Raw genomic sequence first — 22,460 nt, forward strand, 5'->3', positions numbered from 1 at the left:
CAATAGATTTATCACGGGCAGATTATACGTGCGCACAGGTAGACGCATCTTTGTATATATGCACGGTGCATTGCAAGACAAACGTAAAGGTGACGGGGAGGCATGTTTTTTTTCTGTATTTTTTTTTTTTAGAAGGAGGCAGCAGGAGTGAACTGCATTCGTACTAGTAGGAGCAATCCGGAATGAAACATTCTTTTTGTCCCATTTGTTATGGGCGATCGAGGTACATTATACACTTGAGGTACGTGGACAAGGAATTCAGACAGAAAATACAGGTGTTGGAATAACAGGAAAAGAGAGAAAGGCTGGGCATCAAGCATGCAAGGTACCACACGGGAACACCCAGAGCACGCAGTCGTAAATGTACGTTGCCCTAAATTCAGGCGTGAGACGCTCAATAAGCAATAAATAATTTGTTAATGGTTGCAACACTTCAGCGTCAAGTATTGCATAGTCAAACATAGCTCGTTAAAAGGAACTTGCATTTTACCACACCTTGCGGTGTTCGTAACGCTAAGGTTCTGGCCTTATAGGCGAATGATTGTGCACGTGCGATGTTTTGCTTACGCCTCCTTCACAACGGGCTTGTGAAGAAGGCGGAAGATTCGTGGGCATTGCTACACCCCAGATGTAAGCTTCGCTTAATTTTTCGAACACAGCACCTCGAGAAGGCGCCCAATTGTATTTCACTAGGATACTCGACTGCGTGCTAGAGGTTTGCAGGGAGGGTAACCCAAGTACCTGGGGATTTGGTTTCGTTGGGGATGATGCATCGGACAAAGTGGGGCTGCGTGGAGCGCAGGGTGGTCATGAGCTTGTTCAGTTGCTCCTACGGAGAGACAGAGGTTGAGGTCATGCCGTTCATGCCACGGGCTTGGGTTGAGGTGCGCGAGCAAGTGACCCGGCATGAGATGAGTTTAGGGAGCCCTTGGTGAACTGTTTGCGAATAAAACACGTCCGCTGGTGACACTCCACTTTTTTTTTTTACGAAGAGTTCTTCCGATGATCTCATAGACCTCATAGACTAAATGGAACGGTGCCTCAGGCTTCCTTGTTTTCTCCACCATAAAGCGACCTGCTGCGACTGTAAACGTAACATGGCCGTTCAAGCCTGAAATGCACATACCTCATCATCTGGTTAGTTTAACAGCGAGTTGGGCGAGCTAGCTTCCGTTCATGATTAGTGTACACTGGGCCAGAATGGGCCGAAGAAAAGATAGGAGACTGTGACAACACTGTTGATTCATCTTCCTGTCAGTGTTTTACTACAGCCACTGCTAGTTGTCCGCTCGTAGCTGGGTGTGCCTGGTTGCATTATCCGGCATATCTGCAATCCGGAGACAACTCGGCAGTCGCACAATCTTCGAATACGATGGCAATGCACGAAAAACTGCGCAAAAAGTGCAAGGCGGACTTGATAGTAGGATTTCAGCTTTAGGGGAAGCTAAAAGCGAGGTGCCACTGCCGTATGTACGCGGCGCGAACTACTCTTGATAATCGCGACCTCCTATACTACCTCGAGTCACTTGCCCGCGCAATCGTGCTCTTCAGGAACCTGTAAAAGGGCTTCAAAACTAATTAGTAGTAGTGACACATAAAAGTGCCTTCGTGAAAGGAAACGAGCATGCAATCATTGAAGAATTGATAGGTTTCCTGCTACCCCAATCATACACGCAAACGAGCAAATATCAAAGATCTGCAAGCTCATAAGAGATGTTTGCCTCTGCTCACACCTGGCTGCAATGAGAGCACTGGGTCATTGGTAAATGAAATGACCAAATCATTTTTTGATCGAGTCTTCAGAGTAGTGACATGATTATCGATTTGTAGATTTAAGACAGCCTTCTCCTTTGGGCTTGCAAACAAGATGCTGCGAGTGCTCGTGCGCAAAGCGGCAATGCGAGGCGCTGCGTGATTGATGAGCGGCCAACTGCATTCGCACAGTTGTTTCGTTCGTTTACAGTGTAACCAATTTGTGTGGAGTTTTGTGCGACGTACCTGCCACCATAGCGCACGATATACAATAAAACACACACAAACACAAAACTGCGCTTTTCGTACGTTAATAAATATATTTTCCAGGCTAACAAGAGGGCTCAGCGCCTTATGCTCAAAATTGTATCTTTGCATGAAAAACTTTTACTTTCGCTCAGGAAATGCTGGCAAGTGCGATATACAACCACATGCAGCACGTAATTAATGGAAGAAACAAACACATCTGTGCGGCTTTGTATTGTTTGTATTGTTGCGCCACAACATACGCCTTAAGCGTAAGCGTTCTTCCCGATTTCAAATGTTTGTTTTTACTTACTAGCCAGCAACTTTTGTCGCGCACTGATGCCGCTAAAGTAGTTTCAAGCGTCACAAACAAAGGTAGATTTTGAGTGCTCATTTTCTATATGAAATACTCATAAATCACTATAGGCGCAAACCAAGGTAAAAAGCAAAGCGTACTTACCCTGTACAGACCAGACACAGTCTGGAAGCCGGAACCCTTCTTGCGACCGCCTGAAAGACATCATTCGTGGACGTATGATTACATTTTAGGTCTTTTGCTTCTGAACGGTACTTATGGACATCAAGGAATACGTGGGCTTGGCAATGTTCGATCCCACGTCCTATCGCGTATCAATTTTAACTCCTGTAACTTCAAACCCTAAGGATAGGCACAACTGTCACTTAATATCAACAGCAGAAACACGACCACTAATCTCTTTCCTATGAAACTGAGCAGTAAACGATGCTTGTCATGGAGTGTTTTGCACCTAAGTTCAATGCTGGCCAGAAGCCGGAGCTCACCCTTTCCACCCTTGTCCTCGGCGGCACCCAGGCCGGGGTGGTCCTCAAAGATGGCTTGCAGGAGTGCGTTGGAGCCCTTCTTGAACTGGTCAACGACGCAGTCGTTCAGGGGGTCCTTGTTCTTCTCCAGCCAGCCGCTGAGGTTGTACGGCACCTGTACAGCAAGAGTACGCCCAAATAGGTTTATGTCCGCACAAGGAGCCTCAGAAATATTTCTTTGCACACCATGCTGCGCGTACCGTTCTATTTGGTGAGGTCAATTTCTATTCCATTCGGAACGGGGCAGCCTCTGGCTATTTCGAAAAAAAATTCAGTTTTGTTCTCCATATTAATGCGTACACGTCGCTTTGACGTGCTGAGTTTCCTCAGTTTTGTAATCTCGCGTGTGACAGCAGGCGAAGTGGACGCAGCGCCAAAATTTTTGATCGACAGCGGATGGCTAATGGAGAAAGAGGCGTAGACTGGGAAAGAATTCGTCTTTTGTTCGGCCTAATTATGCATAATCAGCGTGTACACGTGATATCAAATGGCGAGTTGTCACAGTTTCCATGGCGTCCCGATGAAGTGGGGGTTTCCCGAAAAAAATATGACAATCGCGGAGGGCTAATTGCGAAAGTGGAATAGAAGCAAATTGGATTAGCTTTACGTTATAGTACCCCAGGTAAAGTAAAATAAGGTACAATAATAGGCAAAGGGCGCAGAATATACGTACAGTGCCGGCGTAGTGGACAATGGCGAAGTGAGCCTCAGCCTGGCCAGGCTTAGGCGGCTTCGGCTTGATGAAGTTCGGTGACTTGCCAAGGTGGTTGGTCTTCAGCTTTTCCTCGAAGGTCTTGTCAGAAGCCTTGGGGAACATAGACTCCTCTTCCAGGATGGACAGCACACCCATAGGCTGGCGGGTGAGGAAGAGAGGGTGGCCATCAGAGTACGCCACGTCTTTTGATCACAACTGTGATTACAGAACCGAATAGCGGTGAAGGATATGTTTGACGGCAGCTTTAGTCGCCAGCTTTTCTATTGCATGCGATTCTCAAATGAGACCCTATGCCGTCGAAACCTTTTCCTCAACTTATAAGCGACATTACTAGGCAATGTCGTATCGCATATCGCTTCATGTTGCGGCAGTGAGTTTCAAAATTCAGCATCTAACGTTAGATAAACCTTCCAAAGGGTATTGAATAGTGGCACACTACTACAAATATCGTTCTGACATAGCTACATTCTGACAATCTTTAAGGCGACATTGCGAGAAACTCTTTGCAGCTGCTTTTACTCTCTGGTTGACAATGAGTCATCAGCAGTTAAAACAAATTGACACGTTTTCTTTGCTGTACAGATGCCAGGAATAAATCAAGGTCTGTTATTCGTATGGCGAAAAAGTATGGCAAGACAAGGTTGCATATTGGGCCCATAAAACCTATATCACTGAAATAAATCATTTGCATGCATATTTCAAAAGCGTTAAATGTCGGAGCAGTGTTCATAATTACACACTGTTGAAAGTGCAGTGAAACACTCCATTAAGTGAAAGCCGTGCCCCCCATGCACCTAGAAACCAAACTCCAAGCATTCTTGGATCATTAACAAATGCGATACAAACGTAAACGTAGGATGCTAAACCTTCCAAAAAAGGAAAAGACTGCACACTCTTAGTCTTCGAATCGTAGCAAAAAGCTGGAAGAAACGTGAGAGAACGACAGAGCGACAAAAAATCAGCACAAAATAATCGTTTGAGAAGAGGTAACAGCATGCAAAGTGTGAGGAACAAATCGGTGAAGAAGATATAGCGCATGCTTCGACACAGGCATTTGTCTTTTTTCAGGGTTAGTCACTGTGGTACGTGGTGATCTGGTATAGTCCGTGACCATGCTGTGCTAAGGAGAAAGGAAATATCATCGGTTTACCTCGAGAGACTTCCAGGGAAGGGGGGGGGGGGGGGGCAATTTTGAGGGATATTATGAACGCTACACAGGAATTTTCGCGCTTCTCTAAACTACTCGTTGGTACATCTAAATGTATAATTTGCTTATAGGGATCATGCATCTTTTTTTTCTATTTCATCCGTGAATCACACGTGGAGCAAAGCAAACTGAGGCATCAGATTTCACGGTGCGGTATCGTGATGCTTGCCTCATTTCACTTCGGCCCTGCTGCGTGGCACGGTGTTGACGAGTTAGCTTAGTACCTACGCAATCGCGGGGTTCACCGTTGCGGTTGACATAATCAACGGCGGAGGGAGACTGTGCGGAGCGGGAACGGACTCGCTATAGGGAGGTCTTCGTGCCGGGGCTAGGAATGGCGGTTGGTGGTGGTGGTGGGGGAGGCTTTACCTTCTCAATAAGCTCGATACAAGCTTGGAGATCGAGACCGAAGTCAATGAAGACCCACTCGATGCCCTCGCGCTTGTACTCTTCTTGTTCCAGAACGAACATGTGGTGGTTGAAGAACTGCTGCAGCTTTTCGTTGGTGAAGTTGATGCAAATTTGCTCGAAGCCGTTGTACTGTGCGCGGTCGGGTACAATTTGGGGGGGCGGTAGACGTGGCGGGTGTCGTGTACGGGGAGGGGTGTGGTAAAGAAAAAAATAAATAAAGTGTAGTGGTGGTAGCGGTGGTAGTGCCAGGGGGTGAGACAGAGAGAAGAAAGCAGAAGATCCGAATGTTAACAGCGTGAAGCCACTGTGTCACTTGAGACGGCGGCCGCGCAACCAACCGAGGCACCTAAGCGCGCCAGCACTACGCCAGCAGCTCACGCTTTTGAGTTTAGGATTACTGTCCACTTTGGGCTGTTTTGGACTGCGATTCGCTGATTGGTGCTTGCCTATCTGAATTAGTCCAAGAAAAAAACGCATGGTGCCTCTTTGTGGTTTCGTGGCCGTCGGCCCACTGGCGGCAGACGTGTTACGCTGTTCCCCTCCCTGAGGCGACGGCGGCGGCTATCGTTGCTTATGCGGGCGCACACGCATGGCTCGAGTGGCTCTCCGGTCACTAGTTACCTTCTCAATGAGCTCGATACACGCTTGCAGGTCGAGGCCAAAGTCGATGAATTCCCATTCGATTCCCTCGCGCTTGTACTCTTCTTGCTCAAGAACGAACATGTGATGGTTGAAGAACTGCTGCAGCTTTTCGTTGGTGAAGTTGATGCAGAGCTGCTCAAAGCTATTGAACTGCGAGGATCAGGGAGGAGGGAACGGGGGAAGGAAGAAGGTCTACATCGGGAAAGCAGAGGTGACCCACCACAGGAACGCACCGCTGGAGCGGGCGTAAGGATACAAGAGTTTGCAGTGGCTTTCAGGGAATGCGTCAGTCATTGCGTACTGAAGGAAGTGGCGCCAGAGACAGAACCAGGTAGGCAGGTTGTCCGAGTGCCCTTGCCTGTCTTACAATTAGGGCACATGTCTAGGAATAAAGGTGTTCTTGGTGGGCAAGAAGGGATGCATAGGTGCCAGCCTACAAAGGGGAATGCGGGATTGTAGAGGAAGGTCTTAAGGGGACGGAGGGCATTAGGCTGTCGTATATATATATATTTTTTAAAGCTATGCTCGTCATTTACGTGCACGCCTAGGAAGCCTCGTATAAAACTTAGATGTGAAATTTACACTCTACGCTCTTCAAAACGGCTTTATTGGACATGCTCGCAGTTACCTATGATTTCTACTCATTCATCGTCTCTCCACAATGGCCACAGTACACGATTCACAATCTGGGTGCACTTGGCGGCATTCTCACGTGCCTTGCGCTGTATGACAAAACGAAGAGCAACCCGAAGGGCGCCGCCTTATTTCTGCTACCGTATTCGGGGTTTGTGGGCAGTGACAGCCCCCAACAATGCTTCATGATCACGATCTGCCCACTTCTTTTTAGCGATGACCGCTTTTTGTCACGCCGCAGATATTTCACGACACAAGTTTTACTATTTCCGCATTAAAGTTATCTTAAACCCGTACACAAAGAAACGCCAATGGCGCACGACTCACGTCGAAGATCTCAAAACCGGCGATATCCAGCACACCGATGAAGTGCTGGCGCTTCTGCTTGGTGTCGAGCGTCTCGTTGACACGCTTGACCAGCCACTTGAACAGCCTGTCGAAGATGGCCTTGGCCAGGGCGCCCACAGAAGCCGTCACCTGTGCGGGATCAAGCAGACAGAATCTTTTCAAGCGTCTGAATATTCGATGCGAAGTTTGACTGCTCTAGCAACGTTCGAAATTACATATTTCCCATCGTTTAACTTTGTCATTCTCGTTATATTATTGGCACCAAGAATGCAAGTGGCAATAATTACTTCAATAGCAAAGGTAGAGCGAAAAGTGACATGGGATGTCGATAATGATTACTCTCGACATGTAGGTTCCCTTGCGTCCTGATATAACTTGGAAAGTAGCACCCATCGGACTCGTGAATTTTACAGCAGCCAGAATGCAAATACATTGTGAGGAGAAGCATGGCTCTTCATCACCACGTCACACATTGTGGTACCAATCACCAGCAACATCACACTAAGTAACTCTCTTCACCACGCGAGAAAACTGCACACTCTTATAGCACTGCTCATGGCGTCAGTCGCTTGATTAAAAGGCTGCGCTTCGGCCGGCGTACCTGAGTGATGTTCCTGCCCTGGGTGACGAACTCCGTGCCGACCTTGATGCGCGGCTTGAGCAGGTTCTTGTAGAGGTCGGCGGCGTTCAGACCGAGCAGGTGAGCGACGCGCTCGCCTTCCTCGGTGCCATCGGCCTCGGCCTGCTCTTCTCGGGGCCTCTGCTTGAACTTCAGGCAGCCGAAGTGCATCACGGCAGCCGTAACCTTGTAGATGTTCTCCTTCTCCTCATCCGTGAAGCCCAACACGTCGAAGGCAGTCTGCGGGACGCGTATGGACGATGAACGCTCGATTTGCGCCGAGCACTCTTTGAAAAACGCGCCAGCGAAGCCACTGTGCTAAAAGCAACGTTGTGCCTCTTATAACGTTTACGTACGCAAAGTATGCTGAGGTGCTAGTAATTGTGGTAGCTACACTCTTAGGGAGCTGCAATTTTAGGCACTGGTATTAACAATAACTGAAGCGATTACGACATTTTCACCTGCAAGCGGTTTCGGAGGCCAGTCGGCTCTGGTTAAAATGCAGACTCGTCTATGCTCAAATCACTTGCGTACTGCCGAAAAGTATTTAACTCGAGGCATACTGTCGTTACATTAAGGAGCCAAAGCAAATTAAGAGGCACAATCAAGATTTTTCACGTGTTCGACAGCGGAGGTACGTGTAATAAAAACTGGGCCTAAATACTCTTCGCTTCACTCCTGAACAGTCGAAAGCGGCATTCAAGATGAGAGAATAATGAAGAAATACAAAAAAAGGGTGCTGATGAATATGACGTGATCGAAGGAAAGGGAAGGGGACGTGAAGGTGGGAAGGAGAAGAGTTACTCACGTCGGTAACCTGAAACTCTTCGCCGTCGTCAAGGCCGGGGATGCTAGTCTTACCCTGGGACACGAAATGGTAGTCGTTGACGTTGTTGCTAAGGAGCAGTTTCTCTGCAACGGCAAGGAACAGGCACGGGAAGGTCGCAATGCTGCACTAGGGTCACGACCTTCCCTACCGCCCACTGCGATACCGCAGCGTGGACGCACACCTAACACGGCTCGCCTCTCTCAACGGGTCGCTTTTTATCCTGAACGGACAACAAGTGAGCGAACAAAATTCATTCCGACCCTATTTTTGCAGCTATCTAATTCTGGTCGTCGTAGCGCTCATTTAGGTCTACACGTCCTCCTGGACGCCGATTTGCTCCGTAATACTCGGTAATGAAAGGCAAGGTTTACGACAGCTTCGCGCCTATATGAGTTTGTACTATTCGAAACCACATTTGCGATGGTAAGCTGTGACGCAATCCTTAAACCACAGGATGGTGAAATATAGGGCGTGAAACGCGTAACAACGCGCCAGGTTCACTGCGTAGCGATGTAACTGAGCTAAATGCGAGCGGGTAGGCTTTTCCGTCTTGCCTTTAAATAAGGAATCGTACGTTAAACGGGATACACCTAGGCATAGAACATAGTTCGCGAACAAATTAGCGAAGCAGTGACTTGTAAGGCTGGCGGTAGCCTACAAACAGAGTCGTTACACCTGCCGCGTTCTTCTTTATTAAGATTTTTTTGTGCAGGACACAACGGTATTGCTCAGGGTGCGCATTCTAGAGCGAGCTACTGCTTGCCGGCGGGCGTCTTAGTGAAGAGATTTGGTTGGAAGAAAACCACGTGCGGGGATATGGTTGTTTGGTCTCTAAGGGTGGATGAGGCATTCGCTAGTGGACCAAGCAAGGCTTGAAAGGCAGGCTCTCGAGCAAGAGATAAATGTGGAAGGGTTTGTCCATGGGTACGTCCACGAACATCGGGTAATTGTGGTGGTTCAAAGTGGTCACAAGATGGTGGTGGCAAAGAGTGCTGGTATAGAAGTGGTGGCATAGAAGTGGTGGCATAGAAGTGGTGGTATAGAAGTGGTGGTATAGAGTTGGTGACACAAAGGTGGTGGCAGAGAGGTCAAGAGGAAACGGGACCCATGACCGTGATGCGTACAGTGTTTTCGTGTGGCCGTGTTACTCACGTCGGTTGCCATCAGCTCTTCACCGTCGTCCAAGCCGGCAATCTCAGTTTTACCCTGAGACACGAAGTGATACTCGTAGACGTCATTGGAGAGCAGCAGTTTTTCTGTGTTTTGTTGGAAGGAAGCGGCACAGGCACCCAGAGGCAAAGCTCATTAGACAAGGCAGCAGCCGAGAGCGCAGCGCTTTGGCAAGCCACGCGGGTTAGCACCAGCCCACGGGTCGCGCCCAACTAAAGAGATATAGCCACACGTAGGTAAAGAACAACCCTATACCGTAACCGCCAGTATGGCACAGTTGGTTTATGTTTAAAATTCCTCAAGATGAGCACAAGCAGAGAGAAGAAACCATGGGCGCTGGCAAAGGAAAGTATGGGCTGCATTGGGTTGCATAACTATTTCTGCGTTATTTACGTGGAAATGCATAAAAGATAGCTGTTCATTTCTTCCTCGGCCTCTTTATCTCTGTCATTTAAGATAACAGTAACTTTAACTATTTTATTAATACTAGATTTCTCCTTGCAGGTAAAAAAATGCCCCATTGGTTACACGTACAAAACATTTACTGCCTTCATCTGTTCCTTCTATTTTATATAAAGCCCAGCCGTCATTTTCGCTGCACTAACATCTTACTTGCCGCGTCGCGTTATTACAAGCTTGTCAGGGTCGTCGCTTGTTAGTGCGGACAACATTGAAGAGACAGCGCACAGAAAAGCTTTTTCAATATCGGCGGCGATTGGCTGCCAGTTCTTAGAAAGTGATGTTCATTTGCATGCAGTTTACTTGTCATGGAAGGTGACTAGAAATGCGCATTTTTTTTTCATTGTTGCTTACAATGAACTTTGGTATAGTTCACAGCTGGAACTATTCCGCAACACAGAAAGCCAGCTGTCGTGCGCTTCTCTGTGTTTCCTTCCATGCTTCAAAGCAGAAGTTAGGCATTTTTGATTTAACGTTTCTGCACCATTTTGTAGCTATGGTGCATCAAAGATAATTTTCGCTATAAAAGCATGACGAAGCTTGGGCGTTTCCAACGGCAACACGTTCCGACGCCAGAAAATAAACAAAATGACCGTCAACATCATGCACTGTCGACGTACCCCTTTCGTCCCACTTGTTACGTCTCTGGACAGAACGGCAACGTGAAGCAATTAGATATTTTATTGATTATAAAAAGCAATGCCACTGCATAAAGCACGGCTGAGTAGCACCAGCGGTTTTCTTTGTTTTGCTTCAAAGAAAGCGCGGGACTTTGTGTGTTCACTGAGAGTGCAACTTAGGGAAGCGCACACTACATTTATGTGCGTACTATTATTTTCAAAAGCACTCTTTGCAGATCAGGTCAGTGTGTACCGATGTGGCCGATTATGACGGAAGTTCTGCGCGTCTTTTTTCGGTTATCTGCTGTGATGTGTAACGGTTGTTCTTTAAAGCAGCCACTGGGACATGAGGGATCCTCAACGCCAATAAGTTTTTTCCAGGGACACGCCGACTGTGGAACAACGCGTTGCTCGAGAAGCCGTAAACCGCGTTTTTTTTTTTTTATCGTTATCATCGCAAAGACGCCATCATTGTATCTTTCAGGACGTTTTTACCTCGTAAGTTACATCGATGCGAAGTATTTTTTTATATGTCATCTGGTCACTCGCACGACACTTTCAAAATAGTCTGCAGTAACTCCATGGAGCGAAAGCCACATTTCAGCTAAGCTGCAATATCCACCACTAAGCTCCAGGCTGGATGAATCAACAAATAAAAATTACATCTAGAGAAATCATAACTAGAACACTTACTTTAAATTTGACACAATAGTAGCATCGTTTATACTTCTTCTGAAAGTATCACTCTTTGTGATCATTCCACTCTATTTCAAGTCTTGCTATAAATCTGTATAGGCAAATATGGTGGAAGATATGCTAATACGAAGTAAGCACGCTCGACTTACCCTTCAGCCCAGGGATCTTTCCTGACATGAGCTGGTAGAAGATGTGGTACGAGCGCTCAGCGGGCTGCTGAGAGATGACACGAGCTTTCTCCAGCAGATCTGTCGAGGAGGACGGGAACGGACATCATCAGAAACAGCACCTTAACAGCTGTGACCATTTGCTTAGCTCGCACCTGCCTCTTTATTGAATGAACTGCGAAAAGCAGCCAGCGTGTTCTATTGCGGTGGCATTAAACCCGGTTGAAGTCTTAAACAAAGCGGGTGACTAGGATTCACTGACTAGGACTAGCGGGTGACTAGGATTTGAGTGACTAGGATTCACGCCGCGCTTCGGAACACGCCACGCGCAATTATTTTGTGAAATGCCTATATTGTTATTCGGTGCGCTCAAGGCACTCTTACTCTACATTAGACGCCTTGGGCAACGATTTTAGTGGCAGATATAAAACCTTCTGGAACAGACAAAAAGACGCTTATACCTTCACTCTGATTTGATTGCCGACAACTTATGCGTCTTAGTACAATTGCATTTACTGGACGGTAGGCACTATAAACAAGCTAAACAACTTCCTCTAGGACAAGAAGAAAATAATACTATTTTGAGAACTCACATGTTTCAATGTCAGCACCGGCCAGCTTGCCCATTGGGCCGAAGTGAATACGGATGAATTTACCCTGTGTTGGAGCAATAAAACGAGGTGTCACCGCAAGTGGAAGTAAATGGAAGCACGGAGTTTCCTACGGGTGGGTGTACTTACGAATCGCGAAGAGTTGTCGTTACGCACGGTCTTGGCGTTACCGAAGGACTCGAGAACGGGGTTGGTCTGCACAACCTGGTCTTCCAAGTTGCCCTGCACGCCGAGGAAAAGCGTTACGGATCCGGTACCGTACGAGGTTTGCCATCTTCTTTGATGAAGATTGCTCAGCCTGGCTCCCCTTTTAAATCGCGGTACACAAGTATCTGCAAAAGCTACGTTTACGGATGCGTGCCTTCAGCAAGAATATTCTACCGTGTCAGTCCAGTGGTTGATCCGAGAGTGCACCATTTGTCTATAGCATACAGAAATATTCTCGCTATGCCGAGGAGTTTGGCCTAGGCGAAATTGCTCGCGCGATCCTTTACTTGTGTTTGACAGAGTGTATGGGCTAGCACTTCTCCCAAACCTACCCTTGAGCTTAAAATACACGATTAGCTGCACAACTGTAAAACTGTCTAAGAAGCGTCCCACCCTTATCAATTGTCTGAAGCTACGTCATTATTTCCCCCATAACATTGCGGCGTTTTGTTAGACGCTGCTAGGCCCACTAACCCTAGATGAAGGTAATGCCTGAACGCGCTCATTGCACGCGCATGCTGTTGAACAGCAATGGCCGGCTTATGTGAAGGCAGTATAGGTATTCATTAAGAGAAATAGAAAACGAGCACTAACATTTCAGCATCTACAATATCAGTTTCTGCGCAGATATAATTAGATATTTCATTTTAGCATTTGTTATAATGTTGGGCATCACACTATGTAGGAAGGAAAATGTAAGAACGCGAAGGAATTAGTCAGTGGAGAAAGAATTTGTAATTTCATTTAGAGCAGCGTAGCTGTATATTGTCAGTGCTTGAGACAGGCATGTTCTTGAGCAGTCCGAGCTATAGAAATAGAAGCCATGCTATTATGTTGGCCAAGGAGCACAAGCAAAAGAAAAAAAAAGCATTTTTTTTTGCACCAAGCATGGATGCGCAAAAAGCCGTAATCACGGACAACGGCGCAAGAGCCATGTCCGCGGCAATATCAGGACTGAAAGTGCAGGGCCGGTTGGTATAAGGACAGAGCTTGGAGGCAATGTTGCCAGGACTATAGTTGTTCGGCTCTCGCGTGCTTTCACCGTTAGTAGGAGACATGGGACGGCCTGTTGTCTTTGAGCACGGATCCGCATAATTGCTCCGTCCAATAGCACCGATCGGGACACACACGTACCGCACTGACCCAAAATAGTCTTACGTACTGGGACCGTGGTGCTTCACGCACCCTGCGCAGAGATCTATACATTTGAATCAATACGAACCGTTCCAAGGGTTCGCAAGGTCTGGGAGAACTGCGTCACATGAGGAAAATTCAGAGTAAGGTCTCCGACGGTCTTGACACGTTTGCAGAATGCTTCACGCTTGAGGTCTCAACAAAAGGGTCAAGTTTTGGCAAAAGAAGAACAAAAGGTACCGTCCCTGTTCGTTTCTTGTCCTTGTTTGAGTACAGTTGCTATTATAATAAATTGTTAGCAACTGGCCTGGTTATCAGTTTCATCAGTAAACCTGTGGGTATACCCCATTCACTACGAACAATTTTTCTTTCTTCTCCCGATAAGGCTGCGCAGGGGGGTTGAAGGACGCCTAACATGACTGAAATGTTAAATTACAGGACTGAATGTACATCTGAGATGTCCCGATGCTTGACGGAGCAAATCACGTGACCGTGCGTCCGAGGCGGATCACGGGAACGACTACAGGGGGGCGGGGTTTCGCTGGATTAAGAGGCGGGCGGGCGGAAAGGATTTTTGTTGAGGACAGGCGTGGATACCTTCTTGGAGTCCTTCTTTGCGGCCTCCTCTTTCTTGCTCGTGGCGCCGACGTGCGCGAAATAGGCTATGACCTTTTTCGTGTTCTCAGTCTTACCGGCACCGGACTCGCCACTAGGTGTCACCGGAAGGGGAAAAAAATCGGAGGAGGGGCGGGAGAGAGAAGAGAGAAAGAAAGCAGTTGACGCAACGCGGTTACACGTGTACATCGGTCGGGGGGTATTACGGACGTTCCGGAGGGTTGGAGAGGGAGGTCGGGTGCGGAATCCGATCTGGGATTGGTTGGGTTTGTTACATCCTGGAGGTGGTGCGCTTTAGTACTGGTCCTCGCGCAGGTTTGCAGGTGGGAGACGGTAAGGAGTCGTGGCATTGATAGACGCTGTACGCTTCTCTTGGAAACAAAAAAAGGCTGCGTGTTTGCGAAGGAAAAGACTGACGAAGTGACCGAGTCCACTTTCTGCCTCGACACGAAGCTATTCTTTTCGGCCTACCGCATTAACGCGACATAACGCACCCGGCATTTACGCTAAGCGTACGCTTGTCTTCCGACGACCTAATTTCGTTACAAAGACGTATGCAACGACGATTCGGCTATGAGCATAACCTCCTAGTTTTTGTCGGCGTGGTGCTTCGAGGTAAGCGGGTGGCTATGCGCGCGTTATTACGGCATTTGAGCAGCGAATTGCCATTGCGCTCTACTCGCACACGAAGCAGGCAGTAATGCTGTCCTCGTACTGAAACTCCATGTAAATGCGTATAAACGTGTCTTGCTTCTTACTGCTTCGAAAATCTTTCCTTCTGCGAAAGCCCTAGAATTCAACGCCCCGGCGAGACAGTGACGTTCGCTCACTAAGACGGGGCCACTGCCTATGACTTCACTGTTTAGAACACGAAGCAGTGCCCTGGAGACGCAGTGAGAGCGGTCACAAGAGGCGGCGACATCTGCATGCGAGTTAGGGCTTGAGCGTCGGCTGCTGCAGCTGCCGATCTACCAGCCAAGAGTGTCTTTTCTTTTTTTCCACTTACTCCGCTGGAAAAGTGCTGCTTATAACCCGAGGCGGCGATAAGGGCGAAATACTGTATCACTTTTTTGGTGTTCTCAGTTTTTCCTGCTCCTGATTCGCCACTGGGAGGGAAGGTGAGAGGAGGAAAGACAGGGTTATCGGGCGGGGGTCATCAACACATCAACAGACACTGACGCCGGGGGAACAATATTTAGCGTCTTTTACGGGAAATCTGTCAAACGCTTAGCCTTTACCAGTTACGTCATTCAATGTAGCTCATTACAATATATTGACGTTAACCTGAAGTTCCTTTAGCAGACAAGTTCAAAGAACGTGTTACCGTACTCCATGACGGCTTGGTAAACGCCTCACAGAAGACAAGGAGGTGAAAACAGGAAAAACAATCTCTTCGACAGCACTCGTAATGCTTGCGGATCTCAAAACAGCGCAAACAGTTAGCCTAAACAACCATGGCATATCTGCTAATCGAAAATTTTAATTATTAAGAATAAGCGTGTTCTAATAAAAATTCAGTAAATTTCGAAAGATTGTGAGGAGTACAGGAAGTACAAAGGAAGTACAAGGCCAGTCTCACTTACGTGATAAGCATAGACTGGTTCTCACGGTCTGTAAGAAAATAGAACAAAAAACGCACAGTGAGTCTCTTATCTCTATTTAATAGTAATAGGATCGGGGTAGTGAAACTATAAGAAATCTAAGGCAGTCAAAACAATGTTCTTAGCGATGAACCATTACAAAGCACCCTACGTGGCAACCTATTACTCCCGCAGCAAAATCAAAGTACTTATCAACATGACCATTCCTATTCAATATGAGGCCAACAGTTGAGGTGAAAGTTATTCAAGTCCAAAGTTTGCAACAATAATTTACGCCAGTCAGCGATTCCCACTGAAAATAAATGTCTAGATATGCGGACCAATAAACAACACACAATAAGATGCACCTTCTTGTAAAGACGCCTTGGCACACCACGCTACCGGCTTGGAAGAAAATAAGGCGGCAATCGTGTAAGCCTGTGTGACGCTTTGTCAAAGAGTTTTCGATGCTGGTAGTCCACCCCGACATGTTCGACGCATAGTAAATGGCCAAAAAACCAGGAGCCGAATTCACAAACGTTTTTGTTTGTAAGAACTTTCTCCGACTGGTCGGCGGCCTTCGGTAATGTGCTGTTTGCTGTCCCTATTGGATTGTTCTTGTTCTTACGAACTTTACTGGCGGAAGAACCTTTCGTGAATACGGGTCGTTTCTGAGCACTACAGATCACGTTTCAAAATATTTTTAAAGTATGGATTCTAGGGCCCCGTCATTTTTCAATATCCGCATAATTATATTTTCTTGTTCATTTTTTGCGCTTCCTGGCTGGCTCCTAAGCTATTCGGATGCCGGGTGCCGAGGGGCGCTATGTCAGCCATGATGGCGTCCTAGCCATTAAGGCGACGCGAAAAGAATGGGTGATAAAATTTATCATTAGGAATTACGGCCCTAGGAAAATTATTTAAGGGAAGTGAAAAGCAATTTGAAACAGCGCTAGTGCAAGATTTCCAGTGCTCTAAGGGAGACGCTTGGGAAAACGCAGAGAGACAATATAGCGGGAGCAGATAGACCGCGCTCTCCTACGACGGATGGCTGCAGCGTTCTAACACCACTGCCGAGCGGGCTATGTCGAATCCGCAAACAACCATAGCAGCGCCGATTCACCTCGCGTTATGCAGCTGCGAGGAAACGCCGCCGTTCTCCGAATATTTTTTTTTTCTTTCAACATCAAAGCCTCACCGCAGTCTCCTACACGTGAAACGGCGTCGCACAACGCTAGCACTGACGCGCACGGCGTTCCTAACCAAGACACGCCGTCATCCCCACTATTTTAAAAACGACGTTTTCCAGAACAACGCCTCCTAAAAAGACTAATCTATTTAAGAGGCGTTGTCCAGAAACACTGCAGAACGAGCAACATTGAACAGAGTAAGCGTTGCGACGAGTAATGTTCGCGTAGCTGTTCTGGAGGGACAGCAAGCGGCTAACTGTGATAGCTCTTTGCCAAATGTGGCAAGGACTGGTGAAGCAATACGCCCAATCATAGCGACCCAATAGAGGCGGCATGCGAAGACGCCTTTACGCTCTGTTAACTCCCCGAAACAACAGACAGCTGCGTCATTCCCCTTCATATCACAAGTAGAACGCGACACACACCGGGGTTGCAGTACTGGCGCATACTCACTGGCCAACATGTCCATGTAGGCTCCGTCAGAGACGGCGAACACGTGGGGAGGCACCTCCGTACGCCTGCGGCCCTTGTAGATGTCCACGACGCGCTTGGTGTAGATGGGGAAGCGCTTGTAGGGGTTGATGGCCACGCAGAACAGGCCCGAGTACGTCTGTTGTGCGCAGCAGCAGAGGGGAGGAAGGACGCGAACAGAGACGCCGCGTTAGCCACGTCGTGAGCCATGCCTCGCAAAGCCGCCGGTTCTGGCGTCGCTCGTCAACGGACGCGTAACATTTATCAGCTCGCCCTAACGGCCGCGAAACGCAGCTGTTTCGAAGCGTCGAGAAAAATCACGTGACCTGTCTCTCTCGACGGCGCGTTGGGGTTTTTATTTTATTTTGATTTTTTCCTGTTTCTTCGTGACAGGCATGCGTCTCGCCACATGTGCTCGGGAGCCTTTCTCCTCTACTCCTGCTCGCGCTCAGAGTTCTTAACGCGTACTCTTGCATTTCATTTGAGAAAAAGAAAGAAACAATAAAATGGCACAGCTACGTATGAAAATCAAACGCGTGGAGTGGTTTCTAAGCAACAGGGCTGCTTTTGATGGCTTTTATGTAGGCCGGTCCTATTCTTTCCTTCATAAAGATTTCTCATTCATTAATTACGTGAGCGTCGTGCAAGGTTCGTATAAGCAACGGCCCTGTACGTCTATGGATTCTGGCAACGCGGTGCAAAGGTGACTGACACCCAGCTGCAAAGCGATCTAAGGGTCGGACATTATGCAAGAATGCCTAGATGGTTAAAATGTACAAATGTAAAGAAATATAATATGGCTACCATTGGCATTCTTAACCTATCACACACTGCGCGTTACCTTTAGGCGGCGGTCTATGGCGGTGGAGTTCACATGCAATAATACGTAGGTATCGCTTTTTTAATGTAAGTCTGGAAATCATGCAGTAAATGTGAAACTGGATATACGAATAAATCCGAAACGAAAACTCCTGTCACTGAAAGCGATTTTCTAAAAAATACAGCCTGACGCCTCACCAAGAAATCGTGTACCACATGTCATGATAGAAAGCTGGGAACGGCTGAATTTTGAAGAAGTACGTTTTGCCGATATTCGACGCCACAACTTCTATCAGATGCAATATTGTGGCAAACGGTATATTTCATGCCGAGGCGTCTGCTGAACAAAGTGAAGAAACAAAACAAAAACACAAATGGCACATTGAATACAAGCGCTGCGAAAAGGAATAACCGAAGGATTCATGCAGTCATGCACGTCGTGCAAGGGTATAGATGCAAGCTGCAGGGTGCGCCATGCCACCTTTTGGAGTCCGTCGAGGCCTACCATTCAGTGGAGGGTGGATCTCGGTGGCTGTTTCGTTGCAAGGTTTCCACGGTAACGGATTTCTACACATCCGGATCAGAGGTGTGGTGGAGTCTACGGGTGCATTTTGTTCCTTGAGAGGGAGGCATTGGGCGGTTCTTTTCCGGTGCAATAAAGAACATTCAAGTGAGGGTTGTCGTGCAATGTTCTTCAGCTACAAGAAAGGGTGTCGTGGAAGGAGCATACGTGGTGGCCTAGCTGTAGGTGGGGCCCAGCTAAAACTGACCTTACAGAAAGTTTTTTTTTTTTTTTTGCGTGCAACGAAGTGTAAAAGAAGTTGCATTCGAACTCGAATGCGTGTCCAAAGAAACGTTTTGAAGTAAAGCAGGGCCCCACAGCCAATTTGGGAATCTCATGCTACTATATATGGGGAGAAGGATTGGTATCCCAGGCCGGTGTGGTGCGTGGAATGCATGAACAATGGGACGGATTGTGACTGGGCGTCGAAATCAAGCATCTGCCTTAGTGCATGTTGTCTCGCCAGTTTCATCAATGGTTGTCAAACAAAGAGGGAGAGAATAGTTTTTTTTTGTGTGTGTGTGTCAACATAGAAGCATCTGGAAGTGAAGAGTATGCTTTGTATGTCAACTTTTGAGCGCCAATAATGCTGAGCAATTATCAGTTGCTAATGAATAATAACAATAAATATAGCCTGCATTTACAAAAGTGATCTCGTTGTCTTGTAAATATAAGCTTATCGCTACACTCCTTTCACTCAGCTGTCTTCGGGAGACTGCTTGTGCAATGGTTCAGGACAAAATCTTTACCAAGAGCGCAGTGAACCGTGATGAAAGCTAAAATTATGCTAACGTTGCGCGTCTCTGTATTTACTATTACAGCTGGGGACGCGAAGGGAATTCAGCGGTGAAAATAGACCTAATTCTCGCCAATGGTTGCTGTAAACCCATAGGATCGTGGAGGTATTGGATATAGTCGTAGACACTGTTTAAGCCCACGAGTAGGACGCTTAACCATGACTATTGGCTCTGCGTTATCAATAACTGCATGAATCGACAGTAAGATATCGTATATGAGTATTTTTTTACAATAAAAAAACTTGCGAAGTTGAGCCGCTGCCCGTGCCGAGTTTTTCTATTAATCGTACTTTAGGATATAAAGCAGGCCTTCTTGAAGATACTAAATGACAAGTGCTGAGCTTTGGGTTACGCGTACGCTTTGTGAGTGGTTCCGTTTCAAGTGGGTTTGACTCGACTTCGACGCTGACCAGTGCTATGGGTGGCTGGTTTGGAGAGGAGGTGGTTTTGGTGCCGGTATGCGTGCGGGTTCTGTGACCATAGATTGGGTTCATTCGGGTGCATGAAAGTTTTTTTTTTCCCCCGTGTCACGTGTGCTGCACTGCGGGAGCGCTTGTGTACTCACGTAGATGAGATTAGCGTAGTAGCGCTCTTTGAGGTTGTGCAGCACCGAGGCATCGTTGAGGTACGTCATGTTGGACATGTCATCGCACTTCTCATACTTTGGTGGGTTCACCTGCTGAAGAATGTCCTTCTTGACGGAGCGCTATACGGTGCGTGCAAGCGTGTCAGCGTGGTGAGGACAGAGAGAAGGAGAGAAAAGAAAAGAAGCCATGGTAAGCGCCAAAGGCCAAGTCTGAAGCAGCATCAGTAGTTACAGTGCGGTAACACAAATACCGCTGTAGCAGGAAAAGGCCGTTGCGAAATGCCGTCGGCGAAGCACGCTGTCTTCGTTGACGGTGTGCGGCGCTCTGCGACGAAGATCACGCAAGGTTAGTTTGATCAGCAACGGCGGCGGAGCGCAATGGTTTTCAGGCTGCGGGCTTTCTACTGACTACTTTGGTGGTGAAGGGTAGTTCACTACGGGGGGCGCGGGGCTTGCACTTCCGGTGGGGCTTGGGGTTTTCAGTTCCGGGTCGAGGGATTGGAACTTTTGAGGGCGTGGAGGTTGGACTTTTCGGGCTTGGGAGTTGCAATTTTGAAGGCATGGGGGATCACACTACCGGGTGCATGGGGGCGGGGTTCGATTTTGGGGGATGGGGTCTACGCTTCGTGGGTGTTGCGGAGCGAGGGCTTGGAAGTGACATTTTCTAAGGAATGGAGGGTCACGCTATCGGATGCATGGAGGGGAGGGGGTACAATTTCGGGGGCGTGGGGCTACAATTCAGGGGGCGTGAGGTCTACGCTTCGGGGGCAATACGGTGCGAGGGGGTACACATGGGTTCGGGCGGTGCTGTGCGGTGCGGCTGCCCCGCACTTACGTAGATGAGGTGACAGTAGTATCGCTCTTTGAGGTTGTGCAACACCGAGGCATCGTTGAGGTAGGTGAGCGACGACATGTCTTCGCACTTCTCATACTTTGGCGGATTCACCTGCTGCAGCAGGTCCTTCTTGACGGAGCGCTATAAGAGCGGACAGGCATGCGTTTATATGCGTGGGCACAAAATAAACATAAAACACACAACTCCAAAACAAAATAAAGAGAAGCTGTACTGAGCGGCAAAGCTCAACTCAGCTGAGCGACTGCAGTACGGAAGTGATTGCACGTGTATCGCTTCCGTAGTAGTGTATGAGCAGCGGCCGCGAGCGGTGGCTGCCAGTGTTGGCAACATTGATGATGATGTCGACGCACGTGCTGCGATGATGGCAGGCACGCACACACACACGGTTAGTGCAGCGGCGTTGAGAACGCTGGCTTGAGAAACGCAATGCGGTGCGGCTGCCCCGCACTTACGTAGATGAGGTGACAGTTGTATCGCTCTTTGAGGTTGTGCAACACTGAAGCATCGTTGAGGTAGGTGAGAGAAGCCATGTCCTCGCACTTCTCGAACTTTGGAGGGTTCACCTGCTGCAGCAGCTCTTTCTTCATGGTGCGCTGCGGGAGGGGGAAAACGCGGCTCGCCCGGGTCAACATGTGCGCGTGACAGGTTGTGCGAGAACAAGCGCATCAAGAGATCCGCAGCGGGAGCGTTGTGTTGAAAGTTTGCTTACGAGAGAAATGTTCGTTCGGCTATATGGCGCCATTAATTCAAGCCACAAGGAACCCGAGAAAGAAGGCGCAGGTGACGAACAGTTGTCTGGCTGTCCCGCGTAAACTTGATTTAAAGATAGCAAACCGAAGACCGGCACGGGTCAGAAAACTAGCCCAAGCCGGCAAGCTGTTGTGGAGGTCGGTGCTTCTCGAGTTGTCTAAACGCTCGAGGTTGGTTATAGGTGTTTTATGTACCCGATTATTTTTATACGCAAGTTATTTTACCCTGGATGCCGATGCCATTACACCCGGCGAACACTACAGGCGGCCAACATAGCGCAGCAGTAATGTCTGATTTCGGGGTGATATGCCACGAGCAGTGCAGTCCTTCCTGGTGCAATTGGAGGGTTGTATGATGGTTGTATGATTTAGGACTTGCGCAAGAAAAGCGCTGTGTATGAACGGAGCATTGTAATCCTGCAAGGCATCTTTCTTAGAAAGACGGTGGTTGGTAACAAGGCCACTAGCGTGCATTATTAATTCTAGGCATTGTGATTGATTTCTTCCTAAGTACGAACCCTAAGCACGGCCGTGTTGCTTAGGTGGTCCTCGTTTTTTGAGCTGCTTACCACGATGCTTTCTGTGCTTTGAGCCTTGAGGACATCCTAATCACGTGGTTACCTGAAGTACCATGCTCTGGACCACAGCCTACCACATGTCTCGGCACATGTTCCTTGATATCTGAGAAGCATGTTTCTGACGCGGTAAAACGGCAAATCTAAATGTTATGACGTCCCTTCTGGACGTCATAACATGCCAAATTTGTGATGTCAAATTATGCCAAATTTATGAGCGCGGCGTCGGATCGTGAACTGTCATTGTTTATTTAAAACGAATAAAACTGTCGCCGCTTCCTGAATACACCTAACTGCACAGCGACTACCCCCGGCGCTGCTTCTGTACCTCCAAATCACATCGTTTGTTTATTT

The 22,460-nt window shown here is 47.9% G+C and overlaps 1 protein-coding gene across 36 annotated transcripts in view; it reads right to left on the bottom strand.

Moving 5' to 3' along the window:
* The window catches only part of LOC119453722 (myosin heavy chain, muscle-like), a 46,741-nt gene that overhangs the window by 18,492 nt on the left and 5,789 nt on the right, over positions 1-22,460 (bottom strand). For 4 of the 36 annotated variants that reach the window (XM_049668355.1, XM_049668356.1, XM_049668349.1 and 1 more), the window contains exons 3-16: positions 20,762-20,902; positions 17,145-17,301; positions 15,505-15,532; positions 13,892-14,015; positions 12,095-12,187; positions 11,948-12,011; positions 11,337-11,435; positions 8,222-8,325; positions 7,396-7,653; positions 6,774-6,923; positions 5,793-5,963; positions 3,512-3,691; positions 2,800-2,953; positions 2,459-2,508 (exon numbers count right to left, since the gene is read on the bottom strand). In XM_049668355.1, coding sequence (XP_049524312.1) covers positions 2,459-2,508; positions 2,800-2,953; positions 3,512-3,691; positions 5,793-5,963; positions 6,774-6,923; positions 7,396-7,653; positions 8,222-8,325; positions 11,337-11,435; positions 11,948-12,011; positions 12,095-12,187; positions 13,892-14,015; positions 15,505-15,532; positions 17,145-17,301; positions 20,762-20,902 — 1,773 coding nt within the window. Of the gene's footprint in view, positions 1-741; positions 830-2,458; positions 2,509-2,799; positions 2,954-3,511; positions 3,692-5,129; positions 5,301-5,792; positions 5,964-6,773; positions 6,924-7,395; positions 7,654-8,221; positions 8,326-9,394; positions 9,499-11,336; positions 11,436-11,947; positions 12,012-12,094; positions 12,188-13,891; positions 14,016-14,927; positions 15,028-15,504; positions 15,533-17,144; positions 17,302-19,905; positions 20,047-20,761; positions 20,903-21,234; positions 21,376-22,460 lie in introns of all 36 variants that reach the window. The other 32 variants (XM_049668375.1, XM_049668377.1, XM_049668364.1 and 29 more) reach the window with 22 other exon arrangements.

Source organism: Dermacentor silvarum, chromosome 5, assembly GCF_013339745.2.
Source record: "Dermacentor silvarum isolate Dsil-2018 chromosome 5, BIME_Dsil_1.4, whole genome shotgun sequence".
Classification (NCBI taxonomy): Eukaryota; Metazoa; Arthropoda; class Arachnida; order Ixodida; family Ixodidae; genus Dermacentor; species Dermacentor silvarum.